Source organism: Lynx rufus, unplaced genomic scaffold, assembly GCF_022079265.1.
Source record: "Lynx rufus isolate CCGP_SWC_20201006 ecotype Redwood Valley unplaced genomic scaffold, mLynRuf1.p SCAF_1, whole genome shotgun sequence".
Lineage (NCBI taxonomy): Eukaryota > Metazoa > Chordata > Mammalia > Carnivora > Felidae > Lynx > Lynx rufus.
Genome location: NW_025814823.1, coordinates 153143526 through 153166328, shown reverse-complemented (window position 1 = coordinate 153166328; position 22803 = coordinate 153143526). Strand labels below are relative to the sequence as shown.

At 37.9% G+C, this 22803-nt stretch overlaps 1 protein-coding gene across 1 annotated transcript in view; it reads right to left on the bottom strand.

The window, feature by feature from the left end:
* Positions 1-22803, bottom strand: part of ADGRV1 (adhesion G protein-coupled receptor V1) — a 543587-nt gene that overhangs the window by 341679 nt on the left and 179105 nt on the right. Inside the window, exons 69-77 of the mRNA XM_047076463.1 lie at positions 20772-21011; positions 19336-19485; positions 17785-18258; positions 15445-15588; positions 12129-12303; positions 10707-10842; positions 7296-8404; positions 3691-3808; positions 2647-2818 (exon numbers count right to left, since the gene is read on the bottom strand). Of these exons, the coding sequence (XP_046932419.1) occupies positions 2647-2818; positions 3691-3808; positions 7296-8404; positions 10707-10842; positions 12129-12303; positions 15445-15588; positions 17785-18258; positions 19336-19485; positions 20772-21011 (2718 nt within the window). The remainder of the gene's footprint in view (positions 1-2646; positions 2819-3690; positions 3809-7295; positions 8405-10706; positions 10843-12128; positions 12304-15444; positions 15589-17784; positions 18259-19335; positions 19486-20771; positions 21012-22803) is intronic.

Genomic DNA, 22803 nt, shown 5'->3' with positions numbered 1-22803 from the left:
AGTCATTCAGTAAGTAATTAAAATTAGTTGATAAACCTAGAGGGTATTTATGTTAAGAGAAATAAGTCGGATAGAGAAAGACCAATACCACATGTGATTTCATCACTTGTACGTGGAACCTAAAAAATGAAACAAATGAACAAACAAACATAAAAGCCGAAACACACCCATATGACTACCAGAAAGAAGGGGGATAGGGGACCGGGCACAACAGGTGAAGGGGAGGGGGAGATACAGGCTTCCAGTTATGGAATAAGTCACATGGATGAAGGGTAGAGCATAAGGAATACAGTCAGTGATACTGTAATAGCATTATATGGTAGTTAAAGATAGCTGTACTTGCATTGAGCACAAATATAAAATAGAGACTTGCCAAATCACTACACCATACACCTGAAACTATACTTTGTGTCTACTATACTTCAATAAAATTTTTTTAATTGAAAAAAAGTAGTTGAATTTGAGTCTATAATGATACTTAAAGGAGAAAAGTTACCAAAGTGTGTAAAAAATGATTATAATGGAAAATAAATGTGAATATAAAGTATGTACTAAATATTTTATTAACTTTAATGTGAAGGAGACTGTTAACGTACCTGGATATTTATGTCTTTTATTAAATATGTGTTCATTCATTAAAGAATAACAAACATTCTTTGCATACGTAAGTAGCAAAGAGCTAATAAAAAAATGTGAATAAGACAACATTCCTAGAAGGAGTAAGAACTGTACCAATAATAGGAGTAAATTGTTCGGACCTATGAAACACATATAAATAAAGATGAAAACCAGTCAGAAGGTAAAGAATGCTGGTAGTCACACACAAGGTGAAAGATTACACAACTGTGTGGTTCCAGTGTCACAGAAGAGAGGAGCTAAAGAGATGCCCTAAGAACACAGGCTGGTTATCTCATCTTTTATGAGATGAAGCCTCCAGATTGCCCTCCTAAATACAACAAGACACTAACAAGGCATATATTCCCAATACCTCTAATAGACCAGCTCCTGTCACAAGAATGATAAAGCAATGATTAACGTAAAGCTGGCAGTGCAAAGTTCAAAGAATAAAGGATTCTGGAAGAAAAACATGGTGTTAAAAAAAAAAAAATCAACCTCTGAGGCATGAGCTTAAAAAAAAAAAACCTAATGATATAACAAGTGAAGTCATAAAATAGATCCCAACCAGATGACCAGCAATTCTTATGTGAAACAACTTTAGACAAGAACCAGGACCCATAATATCAACAAAGAACAAAGTAGTGATAACCAAGAATACATAACCTCCTAAAATAAGTATTATTTCTCTTTTGGAGCCAGTAAAATTATTACAATTCCAGGAAGGTATGAAAATAAATACTAGTGTAACCTTAGGGAAGATCAATATCACTGGTACAGAGATCCTCAGAAAGTGAAAAAATAAGAGAAAAAAAATGAAAAAAAAATTTAATCTACAACATTGCTATTTAGAATGGATTTAAGCACAGTTACACTTTTTGGAATAATACCGTGAGATCATGACCTGAGTCGAAGTTGGCCACTTAACTGACTGAGCCACCCAGGCGCCCCAAAAACCTTGATACTTTTGAACATTCATAATATTATGGCTAGTTTTTATGTTAAATATTTGACTGTAATAAATTAAGTAGTGGGCAAAAAATACTGAGTGCTCCCTAGGCATTAAATTATCACCAAACAGTCATTTAAAAAAAAAAAAAAAGGTCACACACATTTACTAAAAGACTTAAGCTCTGGTAAGTCATCAGTGACTAATACCATGTGAATAATGCAAATTCCTATGGAAAGACAGGGCCTGCCTGTCTCCTGAGTGCCATGTACAAAACAAATGCATAGAAATTTATCCAAACATTCACCAAGAATGGTAGATCAAAAGTGAACTCTCTCCATATATGAATAAAGAATGAGAGAACTTTCATTCTATGGATGAAATCTATGGATATAATATGATTTAGGCAAACTTATGGGTATGATAAGAGCAAAACATTAAACATTTAGACTGAAAATGATTCAAGGCATCATTCACACAATGAGCATGTGGCCCCAGAAGAACCTCGAAAATGACAAGAAACAGAAATGGAGAAAACTGATGAGATTTTTTGGTATTACTGAGATAAAATTGACATATAATGTATTAGTTTTAGGTGCGTAACTGACGAGCTTATTAAAAAATTCATAATATAGGGGCACCTGAGTGGCTCAGTTGGTTGAGCATCTGTTTCTTGATTTCAGCTCGGGTTGTGGTTTCATGGTTTGTGGGGTTGAGCCATATCAGGCTTTGTGCTGACAGCATGGAACCTGCTTGGGATTCTCTCTCTCTCCTCTCTTCTCTCTCTCTCTCTCTCTCTTTCTCTGCCCCTCCCCCTGCTTGTGCAAACCTGCTTGGGATTCTCTCTCTCTCCTCCCCTCTCTCTCAAAATAAAAACATAAATATTAAAAAAAATTCATTATGTAATGATTTGTAAGTCTCAAGTCTGTTACCTAGAAAAGAGATTTAGATATTATGGCTAGGCGAGACACAAAGAATCTCCACATAACCAATGTGTAAATTGCAATAAAGTGACTCTAAAATTATTAATTCTGCAGAAATATAATTAGAAGTTGAAAACACAGTTCCTCATCATTTCGTACCTTCCCCAGTTTGAGCTCAATGGTGACAAGGCACTTTGTTTGACCCACTGTACAGGTTGTGGTCCCTGATACAGATAGAAGTTCATCCATCAGGTTCACACCATCTTTCTGGAGTACAGCAGCTGTTTTGTTAAATGTGACTCGCCAAAAGATCCTGACATCTTCAAAGGCCCTAGGAACAAAGCAAAACCTATGCAAATGCAATAGCAGAGAGTGTTATCCCTGTGTCTAATGCAGAACGTATCATTGCGCTTTAGTGTACCTCTTCACCCAAAGCATAGCACTTCCTTGACCACTGATAAAGCTGAAGGTAACCAATTCACCTAATCATTACCCTTAAAAAATCAAGGCCAGAGTTTACGTGGCATTCTTTGACCACACTCTATTCAAACCTGAGTAAGTACTTCTTAAACTACTATGTATCAAGAATGTGGAAACAAAGAATATCTCTCTGCCTAGTATGCTCACTTGCCCCTGTCTTCAAGTAAGTGTTCTTTGTCTTTTCACAACAATTCTTCTAAGGGAAACACACTACTGCTAAAAATGATCGTTATTATAAAAATAAAGGGCAAGAGATGACCGACATTTCCAGAGAATTTAGGCCCAAAATGGAAAAGATAATTTACACCCATGTACCTGGGTGCATAACACATGTATGTCTGTGATGAGCATTCAGAAGATGTGTACTGTGGAGTATTAAGTTGCAAGCAAAATTTTGATACTCCATGTTTCCCTAATAAAATAGTTGTGTACGTGGAGTGATCAGAGAATAGTACATTTGCTGAAGTGATGACTTTCCATAATCTTCTGTCTGTATGGTACTTTATGAAGTACAAAATATTCAAGGTGGCCCTAAGTCACACTCATTAACCAAGTGTGTTAAATCACAGATTAGGAACTACAGCATCCAAACACTGACATACCAAATTCCACATGACCTTCTATCAGCATTTCATCCTGTTTTTACCATTTTATGAATTCAAATCAGGTACTATACAGACACATAGGATGTTATATCTGCTACATATATATGTATCAACATACCTGTTTGGTTGGCGTGTGACAGTAAGATGCAGTCTGTTCTTATCAGCTCCTTCACCCAGCTCCAGTCCACTCTGGGACTCCTCACTGAATCCGATGATGCCATTGTGAAGATCACTCCCTGATAAGTAAAAAGGAGGGTTATAATATACTCAAGACTCTAGAAGATCTCCAATGCTTTGCTAATCTTTCCAGCTCAGACGGTGTAGAAGTGAGAAATATTAAGTAAGTAGGGGCAGTTACAATTTTTAAAGATCTTTCTAAAAGTAGACTAGAATCAAAATGATAATACCAAGGTAGGTGACACCTTGAGAACATAAGACCAGAAGAAAGAAAACATAATTTCCTATATTCCACACTGACACATGCTCATTTCTCTCTGATGAGACTATTTTATATTTGATAGCCCTTTCTTTACTGTTTACTGTTGAAAGTTAGTGTATTCTACCACAGTAGCAACGTTTCTGTTTACTGCTGTATTTTCAGTATCCATAACAGTGTCCAGCATATTGTAAGTGTTTAATGAATATTTGTTGAATAAACTGCATTTATTTGAACTGCATTTAACTGATTTTCCTTCCTATAAGACCATTCATGTTATGCATTTGGTTATTTCCCCCAGAGAAAAACATAACTATTAAGGAACTCCTAAGTATCTCTAAGTAAAAGAAACAACTCTGAGCAACACTGGAGGTTACATGCACCATCATACTACAAACTGTGTTTAAACTCGAGCAAACCAAAGGCCCACACTGCACTAAAACAGTCACTCCAAATCTTTGCCAGCATGTAAGCTAGCTTCTCAGACTACAGATACGCCAGTAAACAGTTCCTGCCTGCTGCTTTCTATTTCTCAATGACCAGTTTTGCAAAATGATCCTAAAAGCAATGACCCCAAAGCAATTAGCTTCAAAAACCACTTGTGCCCGTCACTGTGCAACCTCACTGCTGGGGTTCTAAGGAGACAGAATCTCTGAAGTTAGGGGTCAGGGTAAGGAAACAGCAAACCACCTAATGGTCCCAATGAGGGAGCTCCAGGAGTCACCAGCCCCTACTTTGCAGGTGTGAAGTGTGAGTAGATGTGGAGCCTATTAATTAGGGACATGCAGGTGATGAACCATTTTGTCCTGGTGTCTCATGTGTGCCTCGTTTCAGCCGGACTGCCAGTCTTCATCCTCACTCATTAATCACTGCGATCACTTCTTAGCCCTGCATCCGAACCTGTCAGCAACTTTTTTCTTTGGTAGCAACAGTTTGCTTGTCATTTTGGTAGGGATTTGTCTCTCCAAATAGAATATAAACTTCTCACAAGCAGAACCTTCATTTTCTTTTCCAGTGATACAGCACTGAGCATGGTTCTGATGAACACAATGCTTCCCTTGCCACATCTACGATCATAAAATTGATGTCAAGTTTCTAGTAAGATGAATTAAGACTTGTAATGTGCTCATGATCAAACCCAAAACTAAATGATAAACTATTTTCTCCTGATACTATTTTGAAAGTTTGTTCTAAAGTCTAAATGTGAAAAGACTATGCAGATTAGCAAAAGATAAGAAGAACGGGAAAAACTAATGTCGTTAAAAAGGAAATATTACTTTAAAATAAAAAGCCAGATGGGACACTTGGTGGCTCAGTCTGTTGGGCATCCGACTTTGGCTCAGGTCATGATCTCGTAGTTTGTGAGTTTGAGCCCCATGTCAGGCTCTGGGCTAACAGCTCAGAGTCCAGAGCCCCTTTCAGATTCTGTGTCTCCCTCTCTGCCCCTCCCCTGCTCATGCTCTCTCTCTCTCTCTCTCTCTCTCTCTCTCTCAAAAGTAAAACAAACAAACAAACAAAAAAACATTAAAATACAATAAAATTTAAAATAAAAAGCCAGGAGAAAAGAAGACAAATAAGGGAACCTGGGGTATATGACCATGCAAATGTACTTCAGATGTTGTCACATAGATTACATCACGTGACAGTAAGAGGTAGGTATGGTGAGGAGTTATCATTTGCCCTGTGTGTATCATCAGTGTACCCTATGTAGGGAATAAACATTAGAGAACCTCATCAAGGTTCAGCTGAGTGACTGTTTGCCTGGTGAGTTAGGCTCAGGGCTGGTATATGGGTAGGCACTGGTAGGTCACATCAGTATGGTGTTGGCATGCCACACGGCTATGCACTGGTATTGGTACGCCATACTGAGTGAGGAGCACCTCTGTTCCACGTGTACACAGCTGCTTTTCTGAGCACCCGAAGCACCCTCTCCTGACCCTGTAACCAGGGCCACAAGATGTCTCCACAATCCAGTAACTACTGGGGAAATGCTTAGGATATCAAGGAGCCTCTGGCAACCATTTTGACTGGTCTGGGCCTCTGCCACACTAGCTGCTAAATATTTTGATGGATCCCTCGTCATATTCAAATAACTATAATTAAATATCTGTCCTATATCATGGGGGAGGAGGATACTGAGTGTCAAAATAATTTTGATAGAAAAATACAGATGCATTAACCTAAACTGAATCAAAATCAGTAAATAACTTGGTGAACAGAATTACAACTTACAATACTCAATAAACTAGAGGAAGAGGAATAAATGACAATTCTGGCTGGGTATGAAAGGAAGTTATATAATTGCAAAATTATGATTTAATTACTACTGAATGGCTAAAATAAAAATTCTAGGAGGCATCAAATCCTAAAAGGGTAATAAAGATGTTTATTCTAAAATTTTCCTTTTATAAAATAGAAACATAAAGAGTAGACACTAAATGATTTCATCAAGTCTCCCAATTAATGGTTGATGTGGTCCATAAATATAGGAGCCATGACATTTAGTTTCCTTTCCACTACACTATTTTATCATAGTCATCTGAAACTCTGAAGCACTGTGTAAAATTCATAAATGTTTATAAAAAAGAGCAGAGTAGGTAAGAATCATAAGATGGCCTCGTCAATACTCTAATTAGGGTAAGATACTAACAAGCTGAGCTAAACAACTTTAAGAAACACAGTATGATTTCAGAGGAAACTACCAATTATCACTGAAACATTTTATAAGATGCACAAGAAACTCTTAAAAAATCAGTAAATTTTTAATCTATTGTAATTTATATACCCAATAGTAAAGAAGTTATAAAAACTGCAATGGTTCAAAAGGAGAACAAAATAAAAGAGTTTTCATCTATTTCCCAACATAAAGAATTTCCTAGCATTGAGACTTAGATTTAGGGATGGATTATTGAAAGTGGTTCAGAAATGCAGAATGAGGTTTCACAAAAGGATATGCAATCATGTGTTTGGATAATTAAATTAAATATTTTCCAGCGGAAGAACATGGTCTTAAGCATTTTTATGGTCCTCCTAATACTGTGAAAGTATAAATTTATAGATTGTTTAACTAGATCTGAGCTAAGTGACATTTACAGTACAATTAAATTCGAGCTTGGCGCCCCAGAATAATATCATGAGTTCATGTTATGGGTTCCTGCCACAAGAAAACAATGGTTTAATGAATAACTATGAGCAATTCAAGTAAGTCACCCTCTCAAATTAAATTTAAGGCAGTAATATTATTACAAATTTTTTACCACAAAAGTACATTTTTATCTCCATTATACCTGTAATAATGACCATGGCAAAGGCTGCAAATCCACCATCATCCTTCCCCTTCACAATCTGTGCTCCTCCTTGAGGGTCTGTGAGAAACACATAGAAGAATTCTTGCCCCTCGGGCTCATCATCATCCAAAATTTGAACCAATACTTTATGTTCTCTTTCTCCATCTACAAATGTAAGGGTAACAGTTTGTTCTTCAAAATCTTCTTCTTCAGTTGCCCACGTTAGGTTGGAAATTCCATAGATATCATGAAAGGGCAATGCATTTGGTTCCTTCTGAGAAGATCTTTCACCAAAAGTTTTAACTGTTATGCTGACATTGCCAGTAGACCCACCAGTTCTTCGGATCAAAACTTCTACAGCATTAGATGTACCATTTTTCACCTCTTCTTCAACATAAACAACAGGTGGCCCAAGACTAAATGTTCCATGGATGGAAACATTTGCAGTCACAGTGGACACCTCGGGCTTCCCAGGCAAGGTAGATGTATCAGGGACAGTGACAAGTTTCTCAGGGATGGCGGACACACCAGTTGCCTCAGGAACAATGGCAACCATTTCAGAGGGCTGTGGAACAGCATTTATCGTGGTTGTGTCAGGGTATGTGCTTGAGAAGTCAGTTTCTACAGGAATGAGAGCTGTGTCAACTGCTATGGCCACAGTTGTCTCAGGGAAAGAAACACCCATTCCCCCCGGGTCATCATGATCCAATATTGAGATCAATGCCACACTGAAATCTAGATTCAGGCGTGGTCTCCAATCAGCATCAAACTTTTGTAATCCTTTCATTTCTACTGAAGTAAGATTAATGTAAAATATTTCTTCTTCCTCAGGAAGCTGATCGTTAATAATGATTATTTCAATATTGACCTCAGGCTGGAATTTTTCAAAAAGTAGTTCCCCATTCTGAACAGGCTCAAAGTCTTCCATGGGCTTTGCACTGCCTGCAGTTGTCTGATAAGAAACTTTAATAAGATCGCCATGGAACCCAAAGAGTCTTTGGACATATAATCTAATAATCTGTGTATCCTCTGACACGATGACATTTCTTGAACTGGGGGAAAATTGAAAGACTCCCATTGGTTCAATTTCAGCAAAGGTGAACCCTGATCTGGAAAAAAACAACATGAAAGAACAGATAAAAAAAAGGAATACTATTGTAGAGATTCATTTTTCAAATATTTAAGGTGCTTCTCATGAGGGCATCTTAAGTTTATTTATGTATTTTGAGAGGGAGAGTGCATGTGCACATGCATGTGTGCATTGGGGAGGGACAGAGAGAGAGGGAGAGAGAATTCCAAGCAGGCTCCACGTTGTCAGTGCAGAGCCTGATACAGGGCTCAATCTCTCAAACCAGGAGATCATTACCTGAGCTGAAATCAAGAGTTGGACACCCAACCTACTGAGCCACCGAGGTGCCCCTCATGAGAGGCACCTTAAAAATGGCATGCCCTTTCAAATTCCATAAAACCCTATTTACGCATTAGTGAATACACCAGAACACAAGAAATGAAAGAAGAGAAGCTGTGATCATGGGTGACAAGCGTTGACAAGTTTTATTAGCCCAGTGAAGAACATACAGGTCTCTGGCCTGTATATCTAGTTTATCCCAGAGCAGTTCTCTGAAGAATTTGAAACAGGAGGCTCTCTCTTATGATAAGTACACAGAGAGCCAAAAACTCAGGATGCTCTGGATGTCAGCCAGATTTCTTATCTACCAAATAGAAATGGTTATCCCTATTAAATGCAAAATCCTTGCTTCTTCCAGCTGGCCAGTAATGGGACTATTCTCTCACACAGTTTTTGCTAAAATTTTTCATGTGATTTTGAAGAAACATCCATAAATGAGTGATTTATCTTTAGCTTTTTCTTATGGAGTTTTGTTGTGAATTAACGGTTATGCCAGAGGTAACACAGGTGGCCCATCAAGAGAATTTAGACCACAGACATAATTTCTTTAGCTAACAGTTTTTTTTTTTTTTTTTTTACCTGTTGTTTAATCAGTTTTTTTAATCCTTTAGGGAGGACACCCCAGAGCCCATCACTCTCTAGTGTCAAGCACCTATCTCTCAACACATAGCATAGCGGTTAAGAGCTCAGAAAGTAGACAGGCAGCCTGGGTTCAAATTATGGTCCCAACCTTATAAGCTGTGTGATGGGGGGTACATTACATATCTATGAGTTCTTTCTTCATCTAATGGGACTAATAATAGTATCCATGTCATATGGTTGTTGTAAAGTCATAGTAAACATACATGTATACATATAAAATATAATTAAGACATATATAACACCATATATACAAATTATAAAATATATCTTTTTTTATGTTTATTTTTGAAAGAGAAAGAAATAGAGTGTGAGTGGGGGAAGGGCCAAGAGAGAGGGAGACACAGAATCTGAAGCAGGCTCCAGGCTCTGAGCTGCCAGCACTGAGCCTAAAGCAGGGCTTGAACCCACGAACTGTGAGATCATGACCTGAGCTGAAGTCGGACACTTAACTGACTGAGCCACCCAGGCGGCCTGAAACATGTATCTCAAAACAATGCCTGACCTATCATAAACATTATAAAACTGTTAACTATTGTTATTGTTAAAAGCATTTAAATTTCTTACCCAGCATTACATTCTGTGGCCAAACATTTTTTAAATATTTAAAAAACATTTTAAGATACTTTTTAAATATTTGATTGTGCCAACCAAGATCTCTTAAATCTAAACATGCATACAAACATACTTGAACACACGCTGGTTTTGTCCACACCTTTCCACCACTTTCCTAGTAAGTAAAGTGAAGAAAGATCAAGTAACTTTCCCAAAGTCACACAGCAAATAAGTGGCAGGGCCAGGACTAAATCCATGAGTCTACCTTAAAGGTCTGCCCTCTGCTATTCTGATCAACCCCATCGCAGGTATGAGACAAGTAAATTGCTTTTGACTGGGACATATTTATCTGCAAATGTACTGACTTAAATTAAACTCAAAAGAGCCACCAGTACAAGTCACATTATAACCCTGCTATGCCTATTCTTATTCTTAATCCCTTGGGAAAATTAGGTATTTTCTGGCAAATTCTCAGGAGACAGCCTCCTTTAATAACAGATGGTTTGCCATCACGGTTTTTGTTGGAGGCGTTACCCAGGCCAACACGATGGAGGAAGAGGACAGGAAGAACTCTCTTCAAAGCAAGCAGAGGGCGGTGACTCTAGGAAAGTCAGCCTCCCTCTGTGGCATCTTTGGCATGCAGGCCATGTGTTGCTCTACACTAAAACTGTTCTCACATCTGCTTCAAGGAAAGTGATCCTTGTGTCTTCTTCTGTTTCAACTGCTAAATTCCACACTACTCCTCAGAGATTTTACTGGTTGAGAATTGGGTTGAAAATTCCCTTTGTTTTGCTGGTTGAGGATCTTACCGAAGTTGAGCCCCACCAGGGGCACTGCTCTGCACCCCAGAGAGGTGAATAACAAAGGCCTCTGGACGACCAGGACTGGGAAATGTCCACAGCAAGACTCCTTTACTTTGTTCTCCATGAGAAAATGAAAGGCTCCCTGGAAGGGAAGAGGACAAGAGAATCAGGGTATTATTTATGAGTTCTTACACTGGAATACAACTCTTAAAAATGCAGTAAAATACTGTCTTTTCCAAAATTCTGTGACAGTCTACAAAAGGTTAAAACATTTAAAAAGGCAGAAGGGGAAGTAAACTTAGAGAAAGGTCATTACGCCACAAGTTCTGCCTTCAATCCCTGTCTGTTCCGCATGGTAGAGGTCACATCATCTAACATTTAGGTCTCAGTGACCCTCACAGAGCTAACGGTATAATTAAAAAAGAAAGAAAGAAAGAAAATGAAGCAACAGCCACTCTATTGTGAGAAATATTCAGGTGAACACACAAATGAATACAAAGTTCTACCTTTTTTAAATATTATACAGGCACATTAAGTTTTTAGAACTACTTTTAATAAACTAATATATCGACAGAATCATCTGCTTAGTGACCACTATTTCCAGGTGAGGTATGAAGTTTTTATTTTGATTGAATAAAGTTTCTCATTTTTACCAACTCTGATCACTCAAATATGAAGGCAGTGTATTAGAAAACAAATGGTGGGGCACCTGGGAGGCTCAAGTCAGTTAAGCACCCGACTTCAGCACAGGTCATTAATTATCTCAGGGTTTGTGAGTTTGAACCCCACTGACAGTGCAGTGCCTGATTGGGAGTGTCTCTCTCTCTCTCTCTCTCTCTCTCTCTCTGCCACTTCCCTACCCACACTGTCTCTCTCTCAAAATAAATGAATAAACTTAAAAAAAGAAAAATAAAAAGAAAAGAAAAATGGTTCAGGGCGTTTGGGTGGCTCAGTCAGTTGAGTGTCCAACTCTTGGTTTCAGCTCAGGTCACCATCTCGTGGTTTGTGTGGTGGAGCCAAGTCAGGCTCCACACTGATAGCACGGAGCCTGCTTGGGATTCTCTCTCTCCCTCTCTGCCCCTCCTCTGCTTGCTTTCTGTCTCAAAATCGATAAACAAACATTAAAAAAAAAACAAGGGGTGCCTGGGTGGCTCAGGTCATGATCTCGTGGTTCATGAGTTTGAGCTCCACATCAGGGTCTCTGCTGCAAGCATGGAGCCTGCTTTGGATCCTCTGCCCTCCCCCTCCACCCGCCCCTCTCTGTCCCTCCCCAGCTTGCTCTCTCTCTTTAAAACATAAACATTAAGAAGCAAAAAACAAAAACAAAACACAGTTCGTTATCCAGAGTAACGACAGTCCAAGAAAATGAGTGGCCAATTACACATCTCCATGTCCTATAGGGCAGATCTTAGAAAAGCTACAACTCACCTAATTTGGGGGTCATATTGCCAACAACAGTGAATTCTGGGATTTCTAACCCAGGAGCATATCCAGCCACCCAGGCAACCACGAGAGAGCCATATGTGCCTCTCCTAGAAATCACAACGTGGCTTGTTCCCGCAGTGACGTCCGTGAGTGGAAAAGCAGTAGATTCAAATCCAACCTGAGAAAAAACATGCTTAGAATATTTTATTTCTTTCTAAACATTCCTGTTTTCTAAACAGTGGGTTATAAGTCAACTTTCTCTTTGTTTATACAATCTATTTTCTTGTTTTGAAAATATTCAATTCAAGAGTAATGCTTAAGAAATGACATCTGAGGGGTGCCTGGGTGGCTCAGTCGGTTAAGGGGCCAACTTCGGCTCAGGTCATGATCTCACAGTCTGTGAGTTCGAGCCCCGCATCGGGCTCTGTGCTGACAGCTCAGAGCCTGGAGCCTGCTTCAGATTCTGTGTCTCCCTCTCTCTCTGACCCTCCCTCATGCATGCTCTGTCTCTCTCTGTCTCAAAAATAAATAAACATTAAAAAAATAAAATAAAATAAAATAAATAAAAAGAAATGACATCTGAGATTTGGAAATTTATTCAATTTTGTAACTCCAATGATAGTTTATACCTTTTTTTAATCAAAATATAATCCTCTGAATTTACAAGACCCAAAAAAGACAAATGTAATTTGTTCAAAATGAAAGCAAAAGATAAAAAATTTTAATGATTTGTTCATGGGTTTTTATAGAATCTGGTTTATCTAGAACTGAAATCTGACTTCTTTCCAAGATATAATAATAAATTCTTCATTTTTAAAATGAGCACCATACACTAGACTTTCTATTAAGATTCTTTCCAGCTCTTTGACTCAATTTAATATTTTTTTGAGGACCAGAAACCTCCAAAGATTTTTTTAAAATAATCATCTTTTTCATCCATATCAAGTAAGATCTTGTTTTAAGGGTAACCTTTTCAGGGAACTCTGGGACTTAAAAATGATTTATAGATGAAATAAGTTCTGGCCAATAAGTAAAAATAAAACCAGATTCCTGGCTTCACACTGTGATTTGGATAACTCAGTTTACCTCTTTTGGTCCCAATACCAATAAATTGGGATACCATATGATTGACAGTTAAGACTCATTTGCCCCATTTTATTTTTCTTCAATATTCCAGACTTTTTAAAAAATATTTATTTATTTTTGAGATCAAGAGAGAGAGAGAGACAAAGAGCAAGCAGGGGAGGGGCAGAGAGAGAGGGAGACACAGAATCCAAAGCAGGTGCCAGTCTTTGAGCTGTCAGCACAGAGCGTGATGTAGGGCTTGAACACACAAGCTGTGGGATCATGACCTGACCTGAAGTCGGACACTTAACTGACTGAGCCACCCAGGAACCCCTCATTTTCCCCATTTTAAATCGGAAAGGAAAGTAGCAGAAAAGTGTAAGAAGGTACCACAGAAGAGCCTCTGGAGCTACAGAAAAGAAAAAGGAAAAAACAAAAACAAAATTTCCATTTTACACCAGCCTAGATTCTCTATTATAGTGAGGTTTCTGTTTAGCAATTGTCAAAAGCTTTGACATATTTAAGATCATACCTGCTCCATGGCTAGTGGCTGTTTGAAAGTGTTCTAGTCACATGGGGCACCTGGGTGGCTCAGTCAGTTAAGTGTCTGACTTCAGCTCAGGTCATGATCTCAGTTTGTGAGTTTGAGCCCCACGTCAGGCTTTGTGCTGACAGCTCAGAGCCTGGAGCCTGCTTCAGATTCTGTGTCTCCCTCTCTCTCTGCCCCTCCCCTACTCACACTCTGTCTCTTTCCCTCTCAAAAATAAACATTAAAAAAAAAAAGTCTTCTAGCCACAACACACACACACACACACACACACACACACACACACCCCACATACAAACACTGGTAAGGAGTACAGAGGATACATCAAGGACCGGAGGCCCCAATCTTGCCCTTTGAGGTGATACATGTCACGACCATGTGCATGGACAAGGAGTAGGAAATATTTTGCTATGCCAAATAAATGGTTCATGTTGAAAGCAATCTTTTTTTATAACAACCTGTGAGTAACAAGAAGACAACAAAACTTCAAAGTATTATTTATTAAGTTATAGTCCTCCATTCCCTCTTGAACAGATGAGGTGCAGAAGAAAGAAAACTATTCTTCTCAGTTATTTTTTAATGCTGATGGATTCCACCTAGGGGATAAGCAAATCCATCCCCTGTGGAGAAGCAGCCCAGGAGGGAGTTTCTGAAGAGGATCTGCTTAATGGTCAGAGACCCTGTTACACAAACTTCTGGCCAGCTCTATCAGCTGCAGAGACTACATGTCTACACATTGGTCTAGGCCCGCCTTAATCAAAGCTGAAGGAGCTCCCATCTGAAGGAAAAAGATGCAATGTTATCTCACCACCGTCTAACAAATACACACATTACCATGAGCCAGAGACAACAGCCCCTGCCTTGCTCGTATACTGACAGAATCTGCCTACATAGGAATTAAAGCCCTCAAGTTATTCTTTGTTCTGTGAATTTACGAAGTGATTAGGAAACACTCTTTCCCACACTGAACTCCTGTAGAAGATTCAAATATGCAGGGACAACCAAGTCACAGGATCCTATCACGATTTATCTCCATCAGCACAAACGTGGCACAATAAAAAGGGCTCTCAAAATGAAAGAAAAATATTCACAGTGAGTAAATGAAGAAGTCTGAAATATTAACTGATGTTTTGTTCTAATTTTAATTATTTAGCATAAAATATTTCAACATGAAATATTCACTAACAACAACAACAAAAACCTGGAAATTTTTGGGGCGCCTGGGTGGCTCAGTCAGTTAAGCGGCTGACTTCGGCTCAGGTCACGATCTCACAGACTGTGAGTTCGAGCCCCGCGTCGGGCTCTGTGCTGACAGCTCAGAGCCTGGAGCCTGTTTCAGATTCTGTGTCTCCCTCTTTCTGACCCCCCCCTCGTTCATGCTGTCTCTCTCTGTCTCAAAAATAAATAAACGTTAAAAAATTAAAAAAAAAAAAACCTGGAAATTTTTATTCTAGGTGACGGTTATTTTCAAAATCCTTATATTCACGTTCTATGAGACACAAACTTTCTAAATCTCCAAAAAGGAAAATGTCAAAAATTGGCAAATTACTTTCATAAAATGCATCTATAATCAATGCATCTACTTTGATACTGATTTAAGGAAATAATGAATCTTGAGCAATTTTATGTCTAAGAATCTTTTTAATCCTTCCTGTGAAAGCTGCCCTCTAGTGGTTCTACGACGGTTACACACCCTGGACCCATTACCTGAGAATTGGCGGCTTTCTCAGGGACAGGAAGGACAGTGGATTTTGCTTCCTGGAGAATTTTTGGCATGCCGTAGAAACGCCCACTGACAAGCATCACAGTCAGCAGTTGCAAGGTGAAATTAGAGCCCAGGGATAAGAAGACCTATAAACAATCAGTATCAATGACTTCTTTAGTAGTAAAAAAAATAATTTTCAGAGAAAAATACTGACATTTGACAGGAGTCATTAGCACAACATCTCACGGTCCTTTCATACAGTTTCATCAATATATGTCTTTTCCCTCAGGTCATAAAACAAATCACAAGTACAAAGACTATGGGGTGAAGAGTGATCGAGTGTAAAAACACAAATTTGCAAATCTTCCATGTGTGTCCAAATGCCTCAAGAATGATAACAATCACAGAAGTCACACTAGTAATGGAATCATGTACCACAGGAATAAAAGAGCGCACTGGTGAACAGTCAGCATCTAAAACTCACTTTCTTCTTCCCCATCGAGTGATAATTACTATGCTAATGAGATTTACTCAAAATGGATAATGATGTAGGTGTACTGATCATCCGAATATTTTGGATAAATAAAAATTACTAATAAAATGTATTAGATTACAAAGTTTTAAAGTTTTCAAATTTAACTAAAAAAGGGAAATTCTGAATTTAAAAATTAATGTTACTCTAAAATGGATTTTTTTTAATTTACAAAGCATTTTCCCACAGAAACATGGTTGTTGATAATGGATAAGCCTCCAAGTCATCTCATAATCTGGACTATTACTAAAAACTCTGTACATCTTTATTGAATGCAAAAATAACCATTTTTGTGGAGTCTGTTCTTCTTTTAAATGTAATGTACTTAAACATACACCACAGTCCTCCAAATGTGCAAAATATGTACCCTAGTAGTTTCAAATGTTATGTAACATGAGGATAACAGATGCTTCAATCATGCAATCAATCTTCATTTTTTCGAAGTGACACTCACTGAATATGACTCATAGATCAAGTGCTAAGGAAACAGAAATAAATCAGTGTCCTCACTTCAAGCATGTGCCTCCCACCTCTTCTAGGGGTGCACCCTTCCTCCACACAGTTCACTGGCTGGGCCGTTAAGGTGGGGCATGTGCATAAATCGAGGGTTAAGATTTTTTCAGTGGTCTCCTTTTTCCCTTATGCTCTAGATATAATGCATTGCTCTTTGAAGACTGGGATATTAGTTAGAAGAAGAAAATATGCACATAACTTTTGATTCTCCAAAACTTAACTACTGATGGCCTACTGTTGACTAGAAGCCTTACTGATAACATGAACAGTCAATTAACACATATTTGATAAGTTTTCACATATTACTACTGTATTCTTGCAATAAACCAAGCTGGAGAGAAGAAAATGTTCTTAAGAAAATCATAAGGGAAAATACATTTACAGTGCTGTACTATATTTGCTGAAACACATCCACATGTAAGTGAACCCACACAGCTCAACTCATGTTGCTCAAGGGTCAACTGTATACCATTCATCTTTTCAAGTGAAAGGAAAAGAAGACTAACATCCTTCAAAATGTTCCAGGTACCATGCACTACAAGAGACAATCTAGGAGTTAGGCAGATCAAGGCTTTTAGTCCCTGTAATATATATCACTTATTTTGGATTTCCTACACATAGTCTGAGAACAGTTTTGTACTATCCATATGGCTTAGTAAAATAACAGAATAATCAAATCTTCACTGTGGCAGGTCTTACTGTCAAATGAAATCTCACTACAAAATAATAGGAAGCTATTCCTAGAAAAGCTAAAGGACTGTCCCCTGGTGTTCATTAACAGAAATTAAAACTTGAATGCATTCACAAGGTGATATTACATAGATAGGTATAAGAAAATGTTTTGTTACATAATTTAGGCACATTGTATTTTTTTAAAAACTCTTCTAATTTGTCAGTGAGAATACAATCATATTCTGGTCAAGTTCATCCATCTCCCACTTCCCCAGCTTTGCAGTCTTTATTCCAGTCTCGAAAATTTTCAGAAACTGGGAATGGAGGCTAGAAATTAATACAACAGGGTCAGGGCATCGAGTCAATTTCCCAAAGAACTATAGGAATGTTAGAAATAAGTACTGCATTAAGTGTCAGCTGCATTTAAACAAAAATACGTCATTATCAAATGGGAATATACTAAATTCATTTATAAACTGCACATGTCTCATCCAATAATTATTATGCATTTCTGTGTCATTTTTTTATGGTTATATTTAAATATCTCAGTAAGATTTTAAGCTGAAAATGAGGTAAGCCAGGCCTCTCCTTGAAACGGTCAGGAAACTGAAGAAATGCTACAAACCTGACTCCTCACTGGCACCAGGTCCACTTTATATCTGGCACCGTCTTTGACCACCAGCTGCCTCTCTGAATTTTCACTAACAACTAGCTGCTCCTTTTGGTCAGAAGAGATCCGAAACCCAACAGCCACGTCTCCAAATGTTCCAGCAAGCCGGGTTACATTAATTTGGATGAATCTACTAAGGTTTTGCCCTACAAGGATTGACTGGTAATCTGAATACAGAGCAAATACTCCATGTGGGTCATCATTTGCAGAAACAGAGAACTGGGTGATGCATTTCTCTGGATCCAGTTCTGCTCCTCCCTCTACAGAAACAAGCCGGATCACATAATCTTCTTCAATCTCAGGTATATCATCTGGCAGCAGATGAACATCAAATCTCACTTCACTCTCTCCATCAGCAATAGTGAAAAATCCTTTCGTAGAAAGAAAGTCTCCAGTAATGTCAAACACACTGCTTATTTCCCAGTAAACCTAAAATAAAAGGAAATAATCCAACAAAGTCACATAATTCAGTATATTGAATCAAAAGCCTTTATATTTCCCCCATAATATACAAAAACTAACTCTGAATTGTGCAGCATCATAGTCAAAGCCAGACTCTCCAAATAGTCAGTTTAGAAAGTATGGAAGAATTACATTAGCATCATGAAAGTATATGAACTCTTTCAGACTATTGTATGCAATTTGCAGGACAAGATTACAAAATCTCATTTCACTTCTAAAATAACAACATGATTTGAAGAGATAAAGCAAAGCAAAGTTAACTTTGGAATGGCAGTTCCATAAATACATTCTAGAGTTCTGAATATGTATTTGATAGGCATTTGAATCACAGACAATACTTGAAGATAAAAAGCGAGTAGAGAATCTGATGCTTCATACTGGAATTTGTTTGGGTTCACTTTTAACAAAAAGGGAATATCTACAAGATTTCAAGAATTAAAAATTCTTTTCCAAGAATTTTTGTACCCCTAACCATAAAGTTTCCACTGAGGAAGTACCAGTTAATCTCCAATATGTGAAAAGAGTTAAGTTCATAAAGAAACTGCAAAGTATGTTCTGCTAGCAAACAAACAACCTTGATCTGTTAGACAAACATCCCGATGATTTTCAAGAGCATCCCCAAACAGTCTATGTCAATATACATGCAAATGCAACCTCTTAAAAATCAGTTGGTAAATGAGAAAATTATACTGAGAAATAAAGCTCTAAAGAATAGATTAAGCAATTTACAAAACTCATTGAGGGACTTAAGTAGGAAAAGTTAAACATCAGAGCAAATAAGAAAATACAAAATAATTCAGTCACACCCTTCATGACTAAGTGTGAGAAAGATCTTTTCAATCTAAGTATAGCTGGGTTTAGAGAAACAGCTAGAGGTTGATGTTGGCTGGAGAACCCAAAGGTGCTGAAATGAACCTTCTCGGCTTCTCTGAAACTCATGTTACTTCTAAAATTTTTACCATAACATACAGTTTCTCTGTTCTTCACAATCACGTTTGTTAGGCAAATTGTCACACTACTTAAAAATCAAATGAAAAATAGTACCATAATTTCTCCAAAAATGCCCTTGACTCTTTTGACAAAGAAAGTAATGATCAGGGGCCCTTCCAGAGCTGACGGCTCTGAATAGGTCTTCTCAGATAAAGACTCAGGAGCAAACTGAACAACCCCATTTGGATCACCAAACTTCTGTATCTAAAAACAGAAAAAGATAGCAGAATGAATAATATAACAACTACAGATGAAATTACAGTACCTAACATATCAATATGCAGATAAGCTGAAGAAACGAAAGAAACACAGAAATAAGTCTTGAATATAATCTGCCTAGCTACCTGATTTTTCAAAAGCTTCTTCAGTACACTGATTGTTATCTAAAACAAGTAGGTTCTTATTCCCCAAGGGTAATGGGAGTGTCTGGAAAACTGTAATTTGTAGAGTCTCAGAAGGATAGTACTTCAATGCCTGAATTTGATTTGATTTGCCTCATGTTTGCTTCACTTTACCAGGCCTAATTGTTCAGTCAAACACTAGCCTAGATTTTGTTGTGAAAGTATTTTATAGATGTGATTAATATTTACAATTGGTTGACTTGAGTGAAAGAGATTACCCTTGATATTGTGAGTGGGCCTCATCCAATCATCTGAAGGCCTTTAGAGCAAACACTAGAGCTTCCCAGAAGAAAAGGAATTCTGCCTCAACACTGCAATTTAGGAATCCGGCTTGAGTTTCCATTCTGCCAACCTGTCCCACAAAATTCAAACTCAAGATCACGACTGCAAGTCTTTCCTAACCTTCCTACCAGCCTGCTCTATGGACTTTGGACTTGTCAACCTTCACAAACGTGTGAGCCATTTTTTTTTAGTCAATCTTTTTCTCTCTTTGTTTTTCTGGAGAAGTCTGACTGATACAGACCCCAGACTATTTTCTAAGCTTTAAAAAAAAAAAAAGAATATCTCTCTAGATCATTTTCACAGTAGCCTTGGTCCCCAGCACTTTCTACCCCTAATGGACTAAATGGTTCATTCATATAAAATACACTAAATTCAGAGTTGATGCAACACATCATTGTGCTAACTGAACAAATAACCATTCTTTCTCCCAACAATCTGCCTTGTGACTGAGTTAATAACTTTTATGTACTTTCACAGCAAGGACACCCAATGTTTAGGATGATGTAACAAACAGCTCCTGTCTAAAAGTGCAAAAATATTTCCAAAACACCAAATTTTCTCAGGGAGCAAAATAAGTATTTATCACACTACATGAAGGCCACTTAAAAAGTAACTACCAATAATCAAGCTATATAATGAACTAATATAATAATCAGAAAGTCTGGTCCATAGGAATTATTCTGACTTCATCTGGTTTTATGACTTTCGATACATCTTAAGCCCATGGAGTTTCAACAAATATAAAATGCATTTTTTGATAAATTCATTAAATCCAAAATTTTGTGGGAAAAATAAAGTTGGACTTACTGTTATAGTAATATCTTTAGATCTGGAGTCTAATTTAGCTTCTCCTTTCACAAGTTCAAGTTTAATAATGAAAATCTCTTCAACTTCAATGTCTTCATGAGGATAGATTGTCAGAGTGATGGTTCTCACACCACCTTCTCCCTCTCCAAAATAGAAGGATCCACTCACTGGGTCTGCAATGTCTCTGTTCTGTGGTGGTAAAGCTTCTTGAGAATTGGGTCCTAATATCTCCCAGTTCACCTGAAGGGTATTGTGTTTTTAATAGAGATGACCAATTTCAAGTTTTTTATTTATTTCTTTATTTAAAAATTTTTTAAAAAGTAATCTCTACACTCAATGAGGAGCTCAAACTCACAACCCTGAGATCAAGAATGGCATAATCTACTGACTAAGCCAACCAGGTGCCCTAGAGATAATCAATTTTAAACAAAGAATTATTTTGCAGGGTATGTAGAATTAGAAACAAATATATCTATGTATGAAAATTATTCTATGATATCTCCAGCAAATTCCTCATGTCTTTTAAAAAATACTAATATTTGAGGGGCATCTGGGTGGCTCAATCAGTTACATGTCCAACTTCGGCTCTGGTCATGATCTCATGGCTCTTGAGTTCAAGCCCCACGCAGGGCTCTGTGTTGACAATTCAGGGCCAGGAGCCTGCTTAGGATTCTATTTCCCTCTCTCTCTCTGCCCCTCCCCTGCTCACACTCTGTCTCTGTCTCTCTCTTTCAAAACTAAACATTGAAAAACAATTTTTTAATTAAAAATTAAAAAAATAAAAATACTAATATTTGCAAATATAAACTACCTAATTGCAGGATATAAGTTTTCAGGGATAACAATGTATATGCTTACTAAGTAAAGAAAAATATGAATACCTGGTCATTTGTCATCACCACAGGATAACAAAAATATAAAAGCATGTATTTTAAATATATATTTTAGAGAAATAAAAACTTAAATAGTATGAATACAACACTGTCTTGCTGTATGCACAGGTTCTGTCAACCAAAACCCATTTGAATAAGATAATAAAACCATGTGAAAAATCTTATGGGTGTGTAACTTCTTTTAAATACACCTAAATAAATTCCTAGTGTAAAACAAACACAACTTTTCTTAAATTGTTATAAAAAACAAAATTATATTCTAAATGCCTTTTTAAATATTTCTATAATATAAACTCATATACTTTTCATATCTGCAAGGAAAGAAAATTGGGAATTTCTCTTTGCTTCTTTCCTCTTTCCGCAGCACTGGGCATGCAGCTGACCACTGCCTCTTTCTGGCAATGCTGCATCCTGTCTTCAGTGGCCTCCATGATACATACCTTCCCAGTTTTCCTCCGCCTCTACATCTCAGGCTTCTTAGCTGGCTCTCTTTCCTCAGAGAGTTCACTGCTGGCAGCTGGGGACTTCAGGCTGTCTCCTTCATGTCCCTATCTACGCACCTTAGGCCACATAGTTTCAAATGCCTCCACACGTCAGCAGCTTCTCCCCTCCCCGCAACCGCAACCCATACTTACACATGCCCCTGCCTGCCCGACCCTGCACTGGGACGTCCAGTATCAATCTCCAATTAACATGGCCAAAACAGAACTCTTGGTTTTCTGCCAAGCTTCTGCATCTCAGTAAACAGCACTACAATTTAACCAGCTGCTCAACTGAAATTGCAGCAGTTATTCTTCATTCCGCCTTCCCTCAGCCTCCACTAATCTAGTGTTTTCTCCAAAACATACTCAGTATCTATTCACTCCTCACCATCCCATCTCCACCCGTCTGAGCCATTGTCATCTTGACCCTGGACGACACAGGGCAAGAGCCTCCTAACTAACCTCCCTGCTTCTACTCTGACTTCTTGACCTTTCATTTTCCTTAGAACAGTCAAAAGGGAGCTACTTAAAATGGCAATCCAGGGACATCAACACCATCCCCGCACTTCAAACTCTCTAATGGTATCCTGTTTGCACTTAGAATGCTCTTTAGTCTGGCTAAGGAGGGTCGCTGTGATCAAACACCTCTCGACCTCT